General features: G+C 42.7%; 1 protein-coding gene across 1 annotated transcript in view; it reads right to left on the reverse strand.

The window, feature by feature from the left end:
- LOC141047218 (rod cGMP-specific 3',5'-cyclic phosphodiesterase subunit beta-like) overlaps window positions 1-17867 on the reverse strand; it is a 111734-nt gene that overhangs the window by 59337 nt on the left and 34530 nt on the right. Inside the window, exons 5-7 of the mRNA XM_073542172.1 lie at window positions 14039-14113; window positions 12941-13005; window positions 226-292 (exon numbers count right to left, since the gene is read on the reverse strand). Of these exons, the coding sequence (XP_073398273.1) occupies window positions 226-292; window positions 12941-13005; window positions 14039-14113 (207 nt within the window). The remainder of the gene's footprint in view (window positions 1-225; window positions 293-12940; window positions 13006-14038; window positions 14114-17867) is intronic.

The following is a 17867-nucleotide window of genomic DNA, read 5'->3' on the forward strand; positions in this document are numbered from 1 at the left end:
CATAGCAGAGCTGATTGAAAATAAACCTTGTTTATTTTCTCCGGTACAATCTGCATTGACGTTTTACTAAAGTGTGTGCCGCTTGGTCCTTTATGGGCGGATCAGTTGTAGGTAAAGAATGTAACATATATTATTCAAAGTATGCCGTAATTATATTTACATTAGAAATGTATGGATGACTTCTAGTTAAAGCATTCTATTCCAAATAATATTAAGCAAACTTACAAATCCACTTTCTGCAACAAAACTTGGAAGCCCACTAACCAGAGCCCAGTGATCAGCAGGAGGGTTTCTTTAAAGGAAAAAAAAATAACATAATATATAATGTTGCGTTTTTAATGGACATATTTGTTGCTGTCTGCTTACCCTTAGGGGGAGACAGGTTATTCTTAAAAGCGTTCTCCATTGAAACCTAGTTATCATAACTTATTGACTAGTGGGTGTTAAACTGCTAGGACCTGCACCGATCAGCAGAATGGGAAACTTTTTTCAGTATTAGGCCCCGTTCACACATTCAGAAGTTGGTTAGTATTTTAGCTCAGTCTTTGTAAGCCAAAATCAGTGCAACAATCAAAGGAAAAGTATAAGAGCGCAGTCAGATGTCAGTATTACTCACGTGAGGATCACATCGCAATGCTCTGACTGTCCGTCGGCTCTACTGACATAAGTATGACAGCATGTATTTCAATGCAGCTGTCATGCTCAGGTCTGGTGAGCTGATGACCAGTCCGAGGATTGCGATGCAACCTTCACGTGAATAATTAGTACGGTCTTCAGACTGTGCTGTTAGGCCGGGATCACACATGTGAGAAACACGGCCAAGTCTCACATGTTAGTACCCGGCACTGCCGCCGGGAATCGGGAGCGGAGCGTGCGGCCGCATAGCTACGTATACATGGAGCTGAACGTTTCTCTTCTGAGTGCCGGTGGCAATGCCGGGTATTAACATGCGAGACTCGGCCGTGTTTCTCGCATGTGTGATATCGGCCTTATACTTTTCCTCTGATTGTTCCACTGATTTTGGCTTACAAAGACTGATGTAAAATACTATCCAAATACTGCACATGCTTGGCATTTTATGGCAGCCTCATAGAGAATGATTGCAGTTTTGGTGGGTCAAGCACGCTACTACTGCTTTCTAATGGGGAGAAGAGTGCCTTGATGGGGGTAAGAGTTCCCTGTTCTGCTGATTGGTGTGGTTCCCGGTAGTCAGACTCCCATCAATAAGTTATTACCGATTTACAAGATAGGTGGTAATTTTTTTCATCTATTCACAGAACTTGTATTAACAGAGAACCTTTTTAAATAGGACCTGCCAGCTAGTCAAAAATGATCAGTTTCTGATCGTATTATATTACCGCTAGAGATGAGCGACTTTGCCTTTTTTAGGGTCGAGTCAGGTTTCATGAAACCCGACTTTCTCGAAAGTCGAGTTGAACGAAATCGGCCGACTATAGGGAAAAGTCGAAGGTCCGACTGAAACACGAAACCCAATGCAAGTCAATAGGGAAGCAAAGTCGGCAGGGAGTGGAGGACAGTAAACACACCTACATGCCGGACAACTTTTTTAAAGTGCGCGATAACTCTCTCTCCCTCTACCCGGACGCTGCACATGTCATCTCGTTGCCCACAGTGTACGTCCTTGCTCAGTGGCTGAAAAAAGTCACGTGCGAGCATTCTGGGAAACCCGACCACACGCTACGGTCGAGCGAAACCCGACTTTAGCGAAAGTCGTCGACTTTTGAATTTGACCGACCCGTTTCGTTCAACTCTATGGTCTTCACCATCGGGGTGTGGCTCATGGTAACAATGTAGAGCAGTTAAAGACATGCCCCTAAAGAATCCTGTGAGCTACGCCTCCTCATTAAAGACCATGAAATTCTGTACTAAATAAAAAGGCCCTTATCTTCAGAACCGTTTTAATACAAAATAATAGCCAGGGAAACAGCAGGTATAAAATAAAACAAATTTCTCACAGTGAACTACGGTGAAGTCACTGAGCTCAGCACTGCACTGTGAGACTTTTTCTCACAGTGCTAGCGGTGATCTTACTGAGGTCACTGCTGTTCATCGGCCTGGCTCTCACTGAAGTGAGCTGGGAACACTGCCTCAGTGACCTGCGGTAGCCTCGATGACGTCACTGCTAGTTGCTGACAGTGCGTTTAAAACAGCTAGTTTTCAGCCTAGACGGTCACATATTTCCACCGTCCAGATTGAAAACCAATTATCACAGACATAGATTACAGAATGGGACAATATGTCGGACAGGGGAGGGATATTGTTGTTTTTTATCTTTATTTTTTTACAGGAGACCAGTGTTGCAATTGAATGAGCATTAGATGAGTATTTTTGTTATTTATTATTTTCTGTTTTGACAGGGGATCAGGGCTTCAATGAAACGAGTGTAAGGTGAGTATAACTGTGTTTGTTATATTTAAAAAAATTTGTAAAATGGGTGTTTTTTACTGACAATATGACTGTGGTGTTAGTAAGGGAGAGGTGTCTTATAGATGTATCTCCATTACTAACATCTGGTCTTGATGTCACCTGAAAATGCAAAGGTGACATCATCCCCCCAATATGAACCCCACTTACATCAGCCACAGAGCAAGTGGGAAGAGTTGGGCAAAGCGTGAAGTTTGGTGCATCTAATAGATGCGTCTCTTCTAGGGCAGCTGCAAGCTGCTATTTTTAGGCTGGGAGGGCCAATATCCATGCCCCTTACCAGCTTATGAACACCAGCCCCCATCTGTCTGCTTTAGCTTGGCTGGTTGTCAAAAAGGGGGGGACCATACATCTGATTTAAAATTAAATAAATTAAAAAAAAAAAAACAGTGTGGGGACCCCTCTATTCTTGATAACCAGCCATGATAAAGCTGACAGCTGAGGGTTGCAGCCCGCAGCTGTCAGTTTTGCCATGTTGGTTATGAAAAATAGACACCTCACATCATTATTTTATCATTTATTTATTTATGGTGCAGGCGCCGGCTGATGAATAGTCCCATCAGCCACGTCTACTTTCACTGTTATTGGCGGCAACAGGCTTAGACTGATGGGAGTAGTGCTCACATCAGCCGACGCCTCTGTGACTGGAGGTAAACTTTTTACCACCGATCACAGCTGCTGGCTCATGTTGTCATCTGACAGTATGGGAGTCGCAGCTCTCTGACCGGCGATAATGGTCTTACCGTCGATCAGAGGCTGTGTTTGCCGTGCTGTCATGCAGATGACAGTGTGGAAAACAATGGATGTTCGGGCCATCCATTCATGTGAATGGGGTCCAGGTTCGGGTACTGTTCTGGTACCCGAACCAAACTTTTATTTAACTGTTCTACCGAACTTGCCGGATCCGAACATCCAGAGGTTTGCCCATCACTACTCTCAGCATATGTGCCAAACATATTTATAGCTTTCCGTCTTATCCAGCCACTTCAATGGATGTGGATCTGATAAAGTGAGGGACCCTCCTCGAGGATCCAGCACAGGATGCTGCAATGGTCTGCACGGGAGACAAAACCATGATGTCACTGTTTGTCAGTTACGTGTCATGATCCAGACTAGGTTTTGAGTCATGTCTTTCCATTTTCCCGGTCTGGTCATTTCAGGGGTTATTTTTCTCAGCCTCAGTCTGGTCTCAGGTTTGCTATTTAGCTCCGCTGCATATGGCAGGCGGTGTCAGCTATAGTTCTGCCTTCGACATGTGTATCTGACTCTGGTGTATCCTGATTAGTCCTGCTGTGATCCCTGACTTGCCCCATGTCTGTTTATTCCCTCTGTCTGTCCTGACTCAATGTTTCCCTGTAAGTTTGTTGACTACCTGGTTTTGACTTGGCTTGCATTCGGACCTGCTTCTGTCTTTTGTCTTTGTCTTATCCGCTTCTGACCGATGTTGACCCCCTGGCTTTTTTCTGACCACGTGTACTGCTATGACCTCTGGTATTTCTGCTCCTGGCTGTTTCTGACTCAGCTTGTCTGACCACTCTTTCGCCACCTGGTGGCACTTGTGCTGCTGCTCAGTGTTGCTATGCTGTGTGTGCAACCTCTCTTCCCTCACCAGCACCCCCTGGTGGAGGTTGCGCTATACTGCACTGCAGTAGCATGACATTACGTGACGACTTAGGCCTGTGATTGGCTGCAACGATACATAGGCAGAAAAACAACAGATGATGCACAGTTCAGTCTTCTGACACCTACAGCCAATCACATTTTTGGCACAAGTAGCATGTTTTTCAAAACAAAGCATGCTCTACAGTTCTGCTCATCATTATTGGCACCCATGAATGTGTAATATCTCCTGCAAAAACAAGAATCAAGTAACACAGTTTCTTGTATAGCTACGTTGTATGAAAAAGAACAAAAGGGATGGCACTCACCGTTCTGAAGAAGTGAATTTATTTTCAAATAAAAAGCATAGGCTCGGGAGAGATGTGTGAACTGTGGACAACGGCCGTTTCACGCCAACTGTGCTTCAAAGGACCCGTTGAAGCGCAATTGGCGTGAAACGGCCGTTCTCCACAGTTCACACATCTCTCCCGAGCCTATGCTTTTTATTTGAAAATAAATTCACTTCTTCAGAACGGTGAGTGCCATCCCTTTTGTTCTTTTTCATACAACGTAGCTATGCATGTTTTTCTTTGGATTGAGCACCCATTCTGTGGGTAGCTGGCGTGCAGTCCAGGTGTGTGAGTTTGTACCGCACTATAGTGCACATCAAGGTGGCGGCAGTGGTGCCGAATTTTCTTCTTTCTTCTTGGACAATTTTGTTGTATAGAGCACTAGTGTTAAATACAAAAGAGCAAATGATAAACAATAATTTACAGCAAAAAAACAATGGGAGAAAAAATAGAAAAACCTAAAGCTTGCTGTGACACTGGTATTGGCACCCTTTACATTAAATTACTATGGAAAAACATTTTTCCTCTGGTTAATCACAAATGAGAATCACCTGTGATTAATTATCGGTTCCCATGTGACCTGATTTAGCCAATGAATGACAACTTCAGTGTTTTAAAAAGCCACATGGTAGGCCTTGTTCCTTTATCACAATGGTGAAGACAAATGAGATGACTGAGAACAAAGAAGGGGAGAGGGCACATTACCATATGTAATAGAAAAAGATGCAAATTTACTAATGGGGTGCAACACCTAGTATGGATAATAACCATGAACTGTTGCGGCCGCCTGGTCGGTTCAAGAGAGGCTCATGTACAGAGCCGAAGTAAGTAAAAAGCCCCAGTGAGAAAGGCTGCCACAACATCACTAGACAGCCAACTACCATTCCCTTTTTCATTATGCTGAACCCTCAGGTTATACACCACAGATTGTATACATCATATAGTTTGGGGATTTTTTACCATGTACATCTAACCAGGCTTTTCAGACCTGGAGATATACACACGCCTTGTAGTCTGGATTTAAATCCACTGTTCACATTACATCTAACATATGCCCAGAGCATGTGCTGCAATTTTGGGTTTAATATTATTGAGAGCATGATGTTTCAGTTTATTCACTATACTTGTTGTTTACATGTTTTCTAATCTTCATCATGCCCCATTTGTGAATGTGTATGTTTCGCTTTGCATGTTATATTGTGGATATTTTGTGGCTTATTTATAGCATATGTGCTTGTCACTGCTTGGTCCATTTGGTTCATTGTTTATTATGTCCCACACTATTCCACCTTCAGAGGTGTGGTTTATTTGCCATGTTCTTATACATGTTTTTAAGTGGTTTTATCGTTTGCTGTGTCTAAGGCGTCTAAATAAAGATTTCTATTTTTAGCCATTATGTGGATATGCACACCATTTTTTGGTTGGTCTTTCTTTTCTCCAGTTCACAAATAAGATGACTAAGGACATCAGAACTGCTATTATTAGCAAACAATAGACTTCAAAAGGGTATAAGACCATCTCCAAAGACCTTGGTATCCCAGTTTCAACAGTCCGCAATGTTATTAAGAACTTTGCCAAGCATGGAACCATCAAGAACCTCCCTGGATGTGGGGGAAGGAGGAAAATTGTCAAGAGATGTATTCGAAGGTTGGTGTGAATGGTAGAAAAAACACAACGTCAAACATCCAAAGACCTGAAGGTCAACCTGGAACAGTCTGAGAGGTCATGGTTTCAACAAGTACCGTATGCAGCACACTAAACCAAACAGAGATGTATGGGCGAAGGCCAAGGAAGAAACCATTGCTGACTAATAGACATAAAAAGGAACACCTGATCTTTGCCAAAGAGTACCTTGACAAATCACAAACCTCCTGGGAAAATGCTCTGTGGACAGATGAAACAAAAATAGAGCTTTTTGGCAATGCAAAGTTTGTTTACAGATGTTGCAAGTGAGCTTAAAGGGAACCTGTCACCCCCCCAGGCGTTTTTAAGTAAAAGAGCCACCTTGTGCAGCACTAATGCTGCATTCTGTCTATGTGGCTCTTTTACTTAGCATCCCTTCCACTGCAGAAATAATTGTTTTAAAAATTGGTCAAAAATACCTGAATTTTGACAGGGGGGCAGGTCTTTCCCCCTCTGACAGATGCCTCGCATCCATCAGTCATTTCTTACTTCAGTATTTGGTGCCGCCTCTTCAGCTTCTTTTGAAATCCTGGCACCTGCGCTGTAGTATATATTCTTGGGCATGCGCAGAGATTATCAAGAGAATTTAGAGCAAAATGTCCTACCCAGTGTAAGAAAACTTGGTTTGAGTCGAACATCATGGGTCCTCTAGCAAGACAATGATCCAAAGTAAACATCCAAAAGTACACAGGAATGGTTGAAAAAGAAAAAATGGACTGTTTTAAAATGGCGAGCAATGAGTCCTGACCGCGATCCAACTGAAAATCTTTTGAGTGAGCTGAAATCAGCCATTGGGAAAAAGAACCCTGCAAACATTCAAGAGCTTGAACAAACTGCAAAGGAAGAGTGGGAGAAAATACCAGCTGAGAAGTGCAAGAAGCTTACAGATGGCTACAAGAAACATTTGGACGCTGTCATGCATGTCAAAGGTTGTATAACCAAGTATTAATTAGTGGTACCTTTATTGCAGCAAATGCAGTTTATTCTGTTTCTTCTTTGAAATTGAAACATATAAGTTGAATGTTTTATTGTTGTATTACTTTGGACCATTAATTAAAAAAATATGAGGATATAACTATGGAACATTTCCACTTATTTCTGAAGATATTGTACAGTCTGTAAAAAAATGAAGGCGTGCCAATAATGGTGACCAGCACTGTAGGTTTGGCATTTTTTGTCATTTCTTCCCAAAGGATTCTCCATAAAGCTTCAAAAATGGCAGAAAAAAACATACTGTCGTAGCTAAAAGTTTTGAGAATAGCACAAATTTCGCATTTCACAAAATTTGCTGCCTCAGTGTTTTTAGATCTTTTAGTCGGATGTTGCAATGGTTACTGGAGTACAATTATAAGTACTGTATGTCATAAGTTTCTAAAATATTATTGACAAATACAACAAGTTTATGTAACGACTGAATATTTACAGTGGTGACTTTTTTTTCGAGACTTCTGCAATTTGCCCTGACATGCTGGAAATCACTTTCTGGGCCAAATCCTGACTGCAACCCATTCTTATCTAATCAGTGCTTGGAGTTTATGACAATTTCTGCATTTTTCTTGTTTGTACATCCTTAAAAAGTGGTTAAACAAGCAAAAACACAGAAATTTTGCAAAACTACAAGCACTGATAAAAGTTTTAAATCTTATGAAATGCTTATAATTGTACTTCAGTAACCATAGAAACATCTTGCTAAAGCCTCATTCAGACATCACATCAGCATTTTCCACGTACTAGAAAAATGGGCTAATTACATTAAACAGAATATGATCAGAGTGTGGTCCAAGTGTCATCTGTTTTTCTTGTATGTGGAAAGAAAAACATTCTCGACCTTGTCCTTTTTGACAGTCTGTGAAAATCAAACCTCACTCTTATGTCTTGGACATGTCTCTAATATTTTCCATGAACCACTTGGAGAAAAGTCAGATATGTGCACAGCCGTATAGATCATTATAGGTACGAGTGCTATCCATAAAAATGAAGTCAGTTATTTTTACTCACGAATAACTATCGAAAATGCAGCCTTTCATTTACAAAAGAGAACATATTTAGAACTATCATACGAATAAAACAAATAAACAACAGTACTAATAATTGGAAAAGGTAATATCTGATTTCCTGAAGGGCTAAAGGCCCCGTCACACACAGCGAGATCGCTGATTTTGTGACGCATCAGCAATCTCTCCAGCGATCTCGCTGTGTGTGACATCCATCAGCGACCGGCCCCCCTGCCGGGTATCACTGATCGTGCACGATCGTCCTGGGCCATTTTTTGATCATTGGTCTCCCGCTGGCCAGCACGCATTCCTGCGTGTGGCAGCGAGAGACCAGCGACGCTGGACGCTGGTTTCCAACGTAAACATCGGGTAACTAAGGCTAGTTTCAGACTAGCGTTTTTTGCCAGCAGCGCACGCCGCTGCTAAGCCCCGCCCTCTCCGGTCATCTCCGCCTAGTATCGCACATGGCTGCATGCGATCTGCACACCCTATTTTTAGCATAGGGTGCGCAGACCGTGCGCTGACCGTGCACTAGTAGAATTTTGCGTGTACTGCGCCCTTTTGACGGTGCTCCGAGCGCATCAAAATGCAACATGTTGGGTTCGGCGCGCATCGGCGCACCATCAAAAGGGCGCAGCACATGCAAAATTCTACTAGCGCACGGTCTGTGCACCCTATGCTAAAGATAGGGTGTGCAGATCGCATGCAGCTCTGTGCGATACTATGCGGACATGACCGGAGGGGCGGGCAGGGGGCGGGGCTTAGCGGCAGCATGCGCTGCTGGCAAAAAACGCTACATGCATGCTGTAATCTAGGGTAAACAGCGGGTATACAAGAGCCACGCAGCTCTTAGATACCCGCTGTTTACATTGGAAACCAGCTTGCTCATTGGTCCTGATCGCTGGAGGGGCTATGTGACAGCTCACCAGCGATCAGCCTAACGATGTCCCAGCGATCCCATCCATGTTGGATCGTTGGTGGGATCGCTGGGACATCGTTATGTGTAACGGGGCCTTAAATCTGATAAAATTATCATATCAGTGCTGTTCAGTAAGGTGGCCTATAGATGAAAACAAATGCACTAGGTTATGTTTGACCTCTTAGTGACCAAGCCAATTTTGATCTTAATGACAAGGCCAATTTTTACAATTCTGCTCACTGTCAATTTATGAGGTCTGGAACGCTTCAGTGGATCACACTGATTCTGAGATTATTTTTTCATGACATATTGTACTTCATGTTAGTGGTAAAATTTCTTCGATATGACTTGCATTTATTTATGAAAATAACTGAAATTTGGCAAAAAAATTTAAAATGTAGCAATTTTCAAAATTTTAATTTTCATGCACTTAAATCAGAGAGTTGTGTCACACAAAATAGTTAATAAATAACATTTCACACATGTTAACTTTACATGAGCACAATTTTGGAAACATAATTTTTTTTGTTAGGACATTATAAAGGTTAAAACTTGACCAGCGATTTCTATTTTTTCAATGAGGAAGGAAAAACATATAACTTTTTTCACAAAAAATTTAGTTTAGACCCAAACTTTTTTTTTTATTTTAACAAGGGTATCAGGAGAAAATGGACCACAAAATTTATTGTGTAATTTCTCCTGAGAACGCCGATACCCCGTATGTGGGGGAAAGCCACTCTTTGGATGCGTGGCAGGGCTCAGAAGGGAGGGAGTACTGTTTGACTTTTTGAACGCAAAATTGGCCCTAACCCCAACAGACCCCTAACCGTAATCCCTAACCCTAACCTTAACCCCAACACCACCCTGTCCCCAACACCACCCTATCCCCAACACCATCCTAACCACAACACCACAACTATAACCCCATCACAACAGTAACCCCAAGAGTTACCCTAACCCTAGCGCAAACCTTAACCCTAGTCCCAACTCTAACCCTAGCCCTAGCTCTAACCCTAGTCCAACCCTAACCCTAGCTCTAACCCCAACACTAACCCCAAACTTAACCCCAGCCCCATCCCTAACCCTAACTACAAAAAATGGAAAAAATTAAAAAATATATATTTTATTATTTTTACCTAACTAAGAGGGTGACAAAGGGGGGGTTGATGTATTTTTTTTATTTTGATCACTGTGATAGGCGATAAATTACTCTGGGGATGGTAAAAACCGACCCTAATGGTGTTCTCCAGGATCTCAGCTACTCCCGGTAGCCCAGACCTCAGAGATTTTCCGACACTGGGGGGTGCTATACACTTATTTCTCAGTACCGTTAAAAAGCAGCGCTGAGGAATAAGGCCCCTTTACTGCCGCCGTTAAAAACCGTGTCGGTGGTTGCTAAGGGGCCAACAAAAGCTGCATCTGCCAAATCTTTCTTGTAAAATTAGACTTTGATTCTTTATATGAAGATTGTTATCATGTGTTTTCTACTAGCAAAATCTTCTGAAAATCTACTTCTAAATTCTCAGGAAAAAATTAAATGTTTCATTATACCACTTAAAACAGGTTACATTTGTCGACAGATTATCTTCAATGCTTACAACACCTTTTGGCCTGGAGTTCACCCATACGTCTTTATCAAAAAGATATTGACTTCAGCATTTGTACAATGAAGCGGAACTGGCAAAAGTACCAGACAGTCTATGGGTTAAGGGAAAAGCAGACATTAGCAGGCTTCCAGTGGTCCCAGCTAGAGTTGAACTGAGGGACAGAGTCAAACCACCACACCTCCATCAGTATCTTCTTTCTCAAGTGCAGGAGACTGCCGCACGGGTCTATATCACTCTGTTACTTCAGGTTGAAGCTCTGATCACTATGGCGTCTCCCTGTAACACGCCCCTTTATCCAGTCAAGAAAAAGACCGCCCCTGGCCAAGCTGCCACTTATAGGATGGTCCATGATTTGAGAGAAGTGAACAGAGCTTCCAACACTCCCATCGTATCGAACCTCCACATCCTTTTGGAACAAATCGCTCCAGTCACTCAAGTGTACACTGTCATTGACTTTGCTAATGCTTTTCTCTCTGTACCATTGCATCCAGATTGTCAATACCTTTTTGCTTTCACCTTTCAGGGAAAACAATATGCTTGGACAGTGTTACCACAAGGTGCACAGACTTCACCGACACAATACTCAACAGCATTGAAGTATGATGATTTATTCTGTTACATCCAAAGTTTACACAATAAGCTAACATCTCTGCACAAGCAGATCTTTTCTTCCATTCCAGACCCAAACAGTCTAATATGGACTCACGATCTAAAGCCTAGAGATCTGGCTATGGGAAAAAGACACGTCGGGAAATGCCTTGAGCCCAGATACGATGGTCCATACCAAGCCCTGCTGACCACATCCACTGTGAAGTTAGAAGGAAGAGCCAATTGGATTTACGCCAGTCACTGTAAAAGATGCAAATAGGGCAGCACTCTGTAGCACTATAACATGCAAACATGAAATATGAAAATTGATTTGCATTACTGCACTAGAAATATGAAAAAATTAAGAATGCTTAGCGCATAAATTGGCCAATTCATGTGTACCTGGCAGCCACGATAAGGTGATTCTCGTTACCAGGGACCTAATGCCAAATCTCTCTTAGACAGTCTACATCTCTGTGGGAACCTAATGTGAATTCTCTCTTAGACTAAAGTCTAAATCTCTGTGGAGGGGTAGTGATCCTGTTGCAATTAAAAACACCAAAGGCTAAGGGGCGGAGTGCTCAGTCAGAAGGCTAATACAAATATCAAAATACCAACCATCACATCAAAACATAAATCAGGTCTGAACAGGTGCTTTCCTAGAGTAGCCTTATTTGTTTGGTTGTATTTGAGTTGGCTACTCTAGGTAAGCACCTGTTCAGATCTGATTTATGTTTGGATGTGATGGTCAGTTTTTTGATAACTGTAAAAGATACAAACCCCTCAAAAATGAGAATATACAGTACGTATATCCTTTTATGTATCCTTTTGATAAACAAGTGTGGGTAAACCATCGGCCAAATGGTGTTGGAAGTCTAGAAAATCTGTCCACAAGTGTAAACTGTTTGAGGTGGTATAATGAAACACTTAATTTTTCCTAAGAATTTAGAAGCAGATTTTCATAAGATTATATTAGTAGAAAGCACATGATTACAATTTTCATATAAAGTATCAAAATCTAACTTTACAAGAAGCTTTGGTAGATGCAGCTTTTGTTAAAGATAGGCTAGTGCATTTGTTTTCATCTATAGGTCAACTTACTGAACTTTACAGGTATGATAATTTTATGGGATTTAGCCCTTCAGGAAATCAGATAGTCAATTACCTTTTCCAATCATTAGTACTGTTGTTTATTTGTTTTCTTCGTATGATAGTTTTAAATGTATTCTCTTTTGTAAATTAAAGGGTGCATTTTCGATTCGTTCATCACAAAACCTCTAATCCGACCTTGTTCTTCAACTCTGGTGGGCCCATTGCGCTCATAGTATGAATGCCATCTGTGACAAAGATGTATAGCATTCGTACGTCAATCTCAAAATTTTTGACCATGACTATATTTATGTTTTTACTTATTTATTTATTTATTTATTTTACTCGCTTATATTGATTCCACAGTGCTTTACAGGCATGTCTATGGAGGAAACAACAGTACCGGGAGGAAACTCAAGCAAACACGGGGAGAACATACAAATTCCTTATGGATGTTGTTCCCCACTCACCATATACAGTAAATCTGCAAAAATGTTTGAAATGAACTACTTTTTACATGTCATTTAAAACGTTGTAAAAATCGCTGTACCTATCTCTACTGATCTGCTATAAAAGCATATAATTCACACAATTATACCTGTTTTAAAGGGGGTAAGTACTTTCTGTATTCTTTATATTCTAAATATACATTCTAAATACACTTACGGAATAACTTTGATGTCTTCTTTTCCGTGCAGTATGTAATCAATAACTTTGTAGAATACAATTTCCTAAAAATACATAAATATAAATGTTGTTTAACTAAAATAAATACATTTGTCTTTTAAGGATAAGGCTGTGTGCACACGTAGCGATTTTTAAGCGTTTTTGCCGCGATTTTCGGCGCGAAAACGCTTAAAAATCGTGTACAGCACGCCCCCCATGCATTCCTATGGCATTCCGCACATGCTGTGCTAATGCTGCGCTTTTTTCCGCGGCGGAATCGCATCGCGGAAAAAATCGCAACATGCTCATTCTTTTGTGCGGAATCGCAAAGAATTGCCGCGATTCCGCACCCATAGGAATGCATGAGAATCGCTTACTTCCCGCATGTGGCTATGCCCACCATGCGGGAAGTTAAGCATCTCATGTGCGGTTGGTACCCACGGTGTGGAGGAGAGGAGACTGTCCTCCAGGCCCTGGGTACCATACCCCTGTAAAAAAAAGAATAAAAAATAAAAAATCGGGGTATATTTACCTTCCGACGTCCCGCGCTGCATTCCCGACCTAAGCGTTCCCAGTAATGCCTTGCGGCAAGGCCCTGTAATGACGTAGTCTCGCGTGACTCTAGCAACGCGAGACTACGTCATCACAGGTCTCGCAAGGCATTACGGGGAACGCTGAGGCCCGGGAATGCAGCGCGGGATGCCGGAAGGTAAATATACCCCGATTTTTATTTTTTTTTTTAGCATTTTAACAACCTGTCAATCACTTTCCAAGCGATGCTTCAAATTGCTTGGAAAGTGCTTGAATAACGCACGCGAAAATCGCGGCAAAATCGCGATCATAATCGCGGTGAAATCGCGCGGAAAAAAACGCGCGATTTCTAGGAAGGAGTCCGGTTTTTAGTGAGCGTTTTAAAACGCTACGTGTGCACATAGCCTAAAACAGAATTTTATACTTACAGCAGAGGTGATTTACTTAATTGTATAACTCTATAGGGCATGATATATTGCTTACCCCACATGTGGACGTTTTACATACGGCCAGGTGGAGTGGCTCCCACACACATGTTAACTTATCACTAACTTACAGCTAACTTACCCTTCCATCTGGTGTACGTTGTCCAGAATAAGGAGGAACTTCTCCCATCAGAACAGGCCAAAGGTCAAAAAATTCCTAGTCGAAAAAACGGTGGAATTTAGATTATTTTAGTTGTTTTTACTTCTCTTTTTCTGATAGCCACTTTTTTCTGTCGACATAGTCATGAGGGCTTGGTTTCTAAAGGATGAATCGTATTAACTAACACCATCTACTTTACTGAAAATGTACTGAAAAAAAGGGAAACATGTTATGTAAGCTAGAATGGTGAAAACTATGTAATCCATCAATCTCTGTCTTGAGTTTTGGCTTTGTATTCATTGTACTTTGCTTTGTTCTTTGTGAAGCAAAAATGACTTGGTAACATGATTTTATATATATACTGTATACATATATATATATATATATATAACACCCGGTGCACCCGGGCAAGTACCGGGGCTGAGCCGGGTGGTGGAGAGGCAGATGCCCCCCCAGCACTTGTACAGGGCTGGCCCGGCCGCACAGCAAATTTTGCTCAGCCGTGCCCTCTGTACTGTGATGCAGCCGGCAGCAGACATGGCCGCCCGCGTCACATTGTATCACTCCGAGGCAGGGAGCTGTGCACGGCCATCACCTTGATGGCTGAGCAGCTCCCGCTCCCTCCCTCTCTACTTCCCGGTCAGGTGTTGGGCCTGCGCGATGGCGTCATTGCTCACGCGCCGACATGTACCTGGACGCTGGATGCAGAGAGGCACTGCTGGAGAGCGGTTATGAGGTAAGTATGGGAACCTTTTTTTTTTCTTTATAAAATGAAGTCAGTGGGTGAGGGGGCTGCACATGACGGAGGGGGGTGTTTGGGGGCTGCACATGATGGGGGGGTGAATGGGGCTGTACGTGATGGAGGGAGGTGAATGGGGCTGTACATGATGCAGGGGGTGTGGGGGCTGCACATAATGGAGGAGGGTGTGGGGGCTGCACATGATGAAGGGGGTGAATGGGGCTGTACATGAAGGAAGGGATGCGGGGGCTGCACATGAAGGGGGTGAATGGGGCTGTACATGATGGAGGGGGAGAGTAGGGCTGCACATGATGAAGGTGGTGAGTGGGGCTGTACATGATGGAGTGGGGGGAGTGGGGCTGCACATGATGAAGGGGGAGTGGGGCTGTACATGCTGAAGGGAGGGAGTGGGGCTGTACATGATGGAGTGGGGGAAGTGGGGCTGCACATGATGAAGGGTGTGAATGGGGCTGTACATGATGGAGTGGGGCTGCACTTGATGATGGGGTAAGGAGGATTGCACATGATGAAGGGGGAGGGGCTGTGCATGATGAAGGGAGGGAGTGGGGCTGTACATGATGGAGTGGGGGGAGTGGGGCTGCACATGATGAAGGGGGGTGAGTGGGGCTGCACATGATGGCGTGGGGCTGCACTTGATGATGGGGTAAGGGGGATTGCACATGATGAAGTGGGAGGAGTGGGGCTGCACATGATGAAGTGGGGGGTAAGGGGGACTGCACATGAAGTGGGGGGTAAGGGGACTGCACAGGATGAATTGGGGGTAAGTAGGACTGCACATGATGAAATGGGGGGTAAGGGGAACTGCACATGATAAATTGGGGGGTAAGGGGGACTGCACATGATGAAGTGGGGGGTAAGGGGGACTGCACATGATGAAGTGGGGGGAAGGGGACTGCACATGATGAAGTGTGTCTGAGGGGGGACTGCACATGATGAAATGGAAGGGGATAGGGGGCTGCAAATGATGAAAGGGCACTGCAGATGAAGTGAGGAGTGATAGAGGACTGCAATGAATGAAGTAAGGGGACTTCAAATTAATGTGGGGGGACTGAAAATGATGAAGTGGGGGAGAGGACGGGGACTGCAAAAGGTGGGGAGTGAGGAGAGCAAATGATGAATTGAAGGTGGGGGCTGGGGAGAGCAAATGATCTATCTGGAGAACAAATAAAGAATTTTTAGTGTGGGGGAGTAAGTGATGTATTGAATGTGGGGTAGAGCAGTTGATAATGAATAGAGGGTGGGAGAGAAAGACATGACAATGAATTGAGGTGGGAGGGGCATGTAAATATAATGAATCGGGGTTAGGGTTAGAGCGGGAGGTACATAGTGGGGGACGTTGAGAATGAAGTGCCTGGTAATGAATTGGGGGAAAGAGTGCAGGTGCTAATTAATTTATTTATTAAATGGGGAAAGTGGAATTTGTACTTAGTTGGTGGATTATAATTTATATTTGGAATGGTGGGTTGCATAATAACCAATTATGTATTGATTATGTGTGGACCTCTGTATTCAGAGGTGTAGTGTAGAAGAAAGAGAAAAAGTGGGGAATGTGCTCTGGAAGTGGTGCTCTTGCTAACTGTGTTATTTTATGCAGAGACCAGTCTTGGCTGGAAGAAGTGATGGTGGTCTGTGCTGGATGAAAAAGAAAAGCAAAGATGAAGGACTTCAGCTAGAGATGTCACTGGTGAGTCAGTGTGTTACCTGTACACTGACACTATACACTGTATACTATATACAGAGCTCCTGTGTATAATGTCACTGGCAGTGGTGATCACTGTATTACCTGAACACTGACACTATATACAGAGCTCCTGTGTATAATAGTGAAAATAACTTGGCACTCAACTTAAGATGTCCTTAATCAGAAGACAAATTTTTATTAATGCAGTCTGTACAACGTTTCGGCCTATATGGCCTTCCTCAGTCTTGAATAGGCTTTGTTGCTATATATCCGGTCCCTGCCAATGTTAGGTTGGTGTGCTAATATATATATATATAAGGCCCCTGTAATACATTGGTGATTCGTGGGTATGGGCACGCAGGACGCAGCTTCCACCGCCTGTCACGTCGCGAGAAAAATACATAAATATATATTTATTTTTAATAGTTTAGAGCAGAGTAGGGCCCAGCCGAAAGAGTCTCTGGAGTAAGCTCAGTTCTGCTCCAAATCTCTGTAGTAAGCTCGGCTCTGCTCCCATGCCGCTGTAGTAAGCTCAGTTCTGCTATCATATCTCTGTAGTAAGCTCAGTTTTGCGCCCATAAAACTACTGCATTCACAGAGTATTTCACATTGGGGTTCAAACAAGCAGAAAGTAAAGCTGCCTATATACAGTATGTAAGAAGCTTGATATACCCAGCAAACAGAATTTGGAAAAAAAACTCAGCAATGCAATGATAAAGATTGCCAAGAGCCAGCATGCCAGCAAGCAAGTGGAACGATATATTTAAATCCAAGAGAAGAATTTTAAGAAACATTCTTCAAGCCTTTACTTAAAACTGTGCTTGATGAAATCAAAACAAGACTTGTTTTCTTAAAAAAATTCATGGCCAAGTTTGGATTTCTCAATGACATAAACAAAGCAGCCACTGACTTGCCGACATTAGAACAGCAATATTTAAACTTTGCTGATCCAGCAGTTGATGGAGAGATTCTGCTGGAGGAATTGAAGACACTGGCTAGGATGCTGCCTGATCATCTAATTCCACAGGAAACACTGCAATATCTGTTTTCTAACTCACTGAACCTGGCATTCCCAAATCTGGTATTGGCATTGAAGCTCCTGCTAACAGAGCCCGTTTCAGTTGCGTCAGCTGAAAGAAGCTTCAGTAAACTGAAACTTATTAAAAACTTCCTCAGGTCCCAGATGTCTCAAGAAAGGTTAAATGCATTGGCATTTCTTTCAATTGAGTCACAAGAAACAGAATGTGTAGATTTTAATCAAGTTATATGTTGTTTTGCTGAAAAAACCAGGAGAAAAGCATTTTAACAATTTTCAAATCAAATCTTTGGTTTGCCACTGAATTGCACTACTGGTTTATTTTTTTTGTTTT

The sequence above is a fragment of the Dendrobates tinctorius genome, unplaced genomic scaffold (genome assembly GCF_039654945.1).
Source record: "Dendrobates tinctorius isolate UK_male_01 unplaced genomic scaffold, ASM3965494v1 ptg000011l, whole genome shotgun sequence".
Lineage (NCBI taxonomy): Eukaryota > Metazoa > Chordata > Amphibia > Anura > Dendrobatidae > Dendrobates > Dendrobates tinctorius.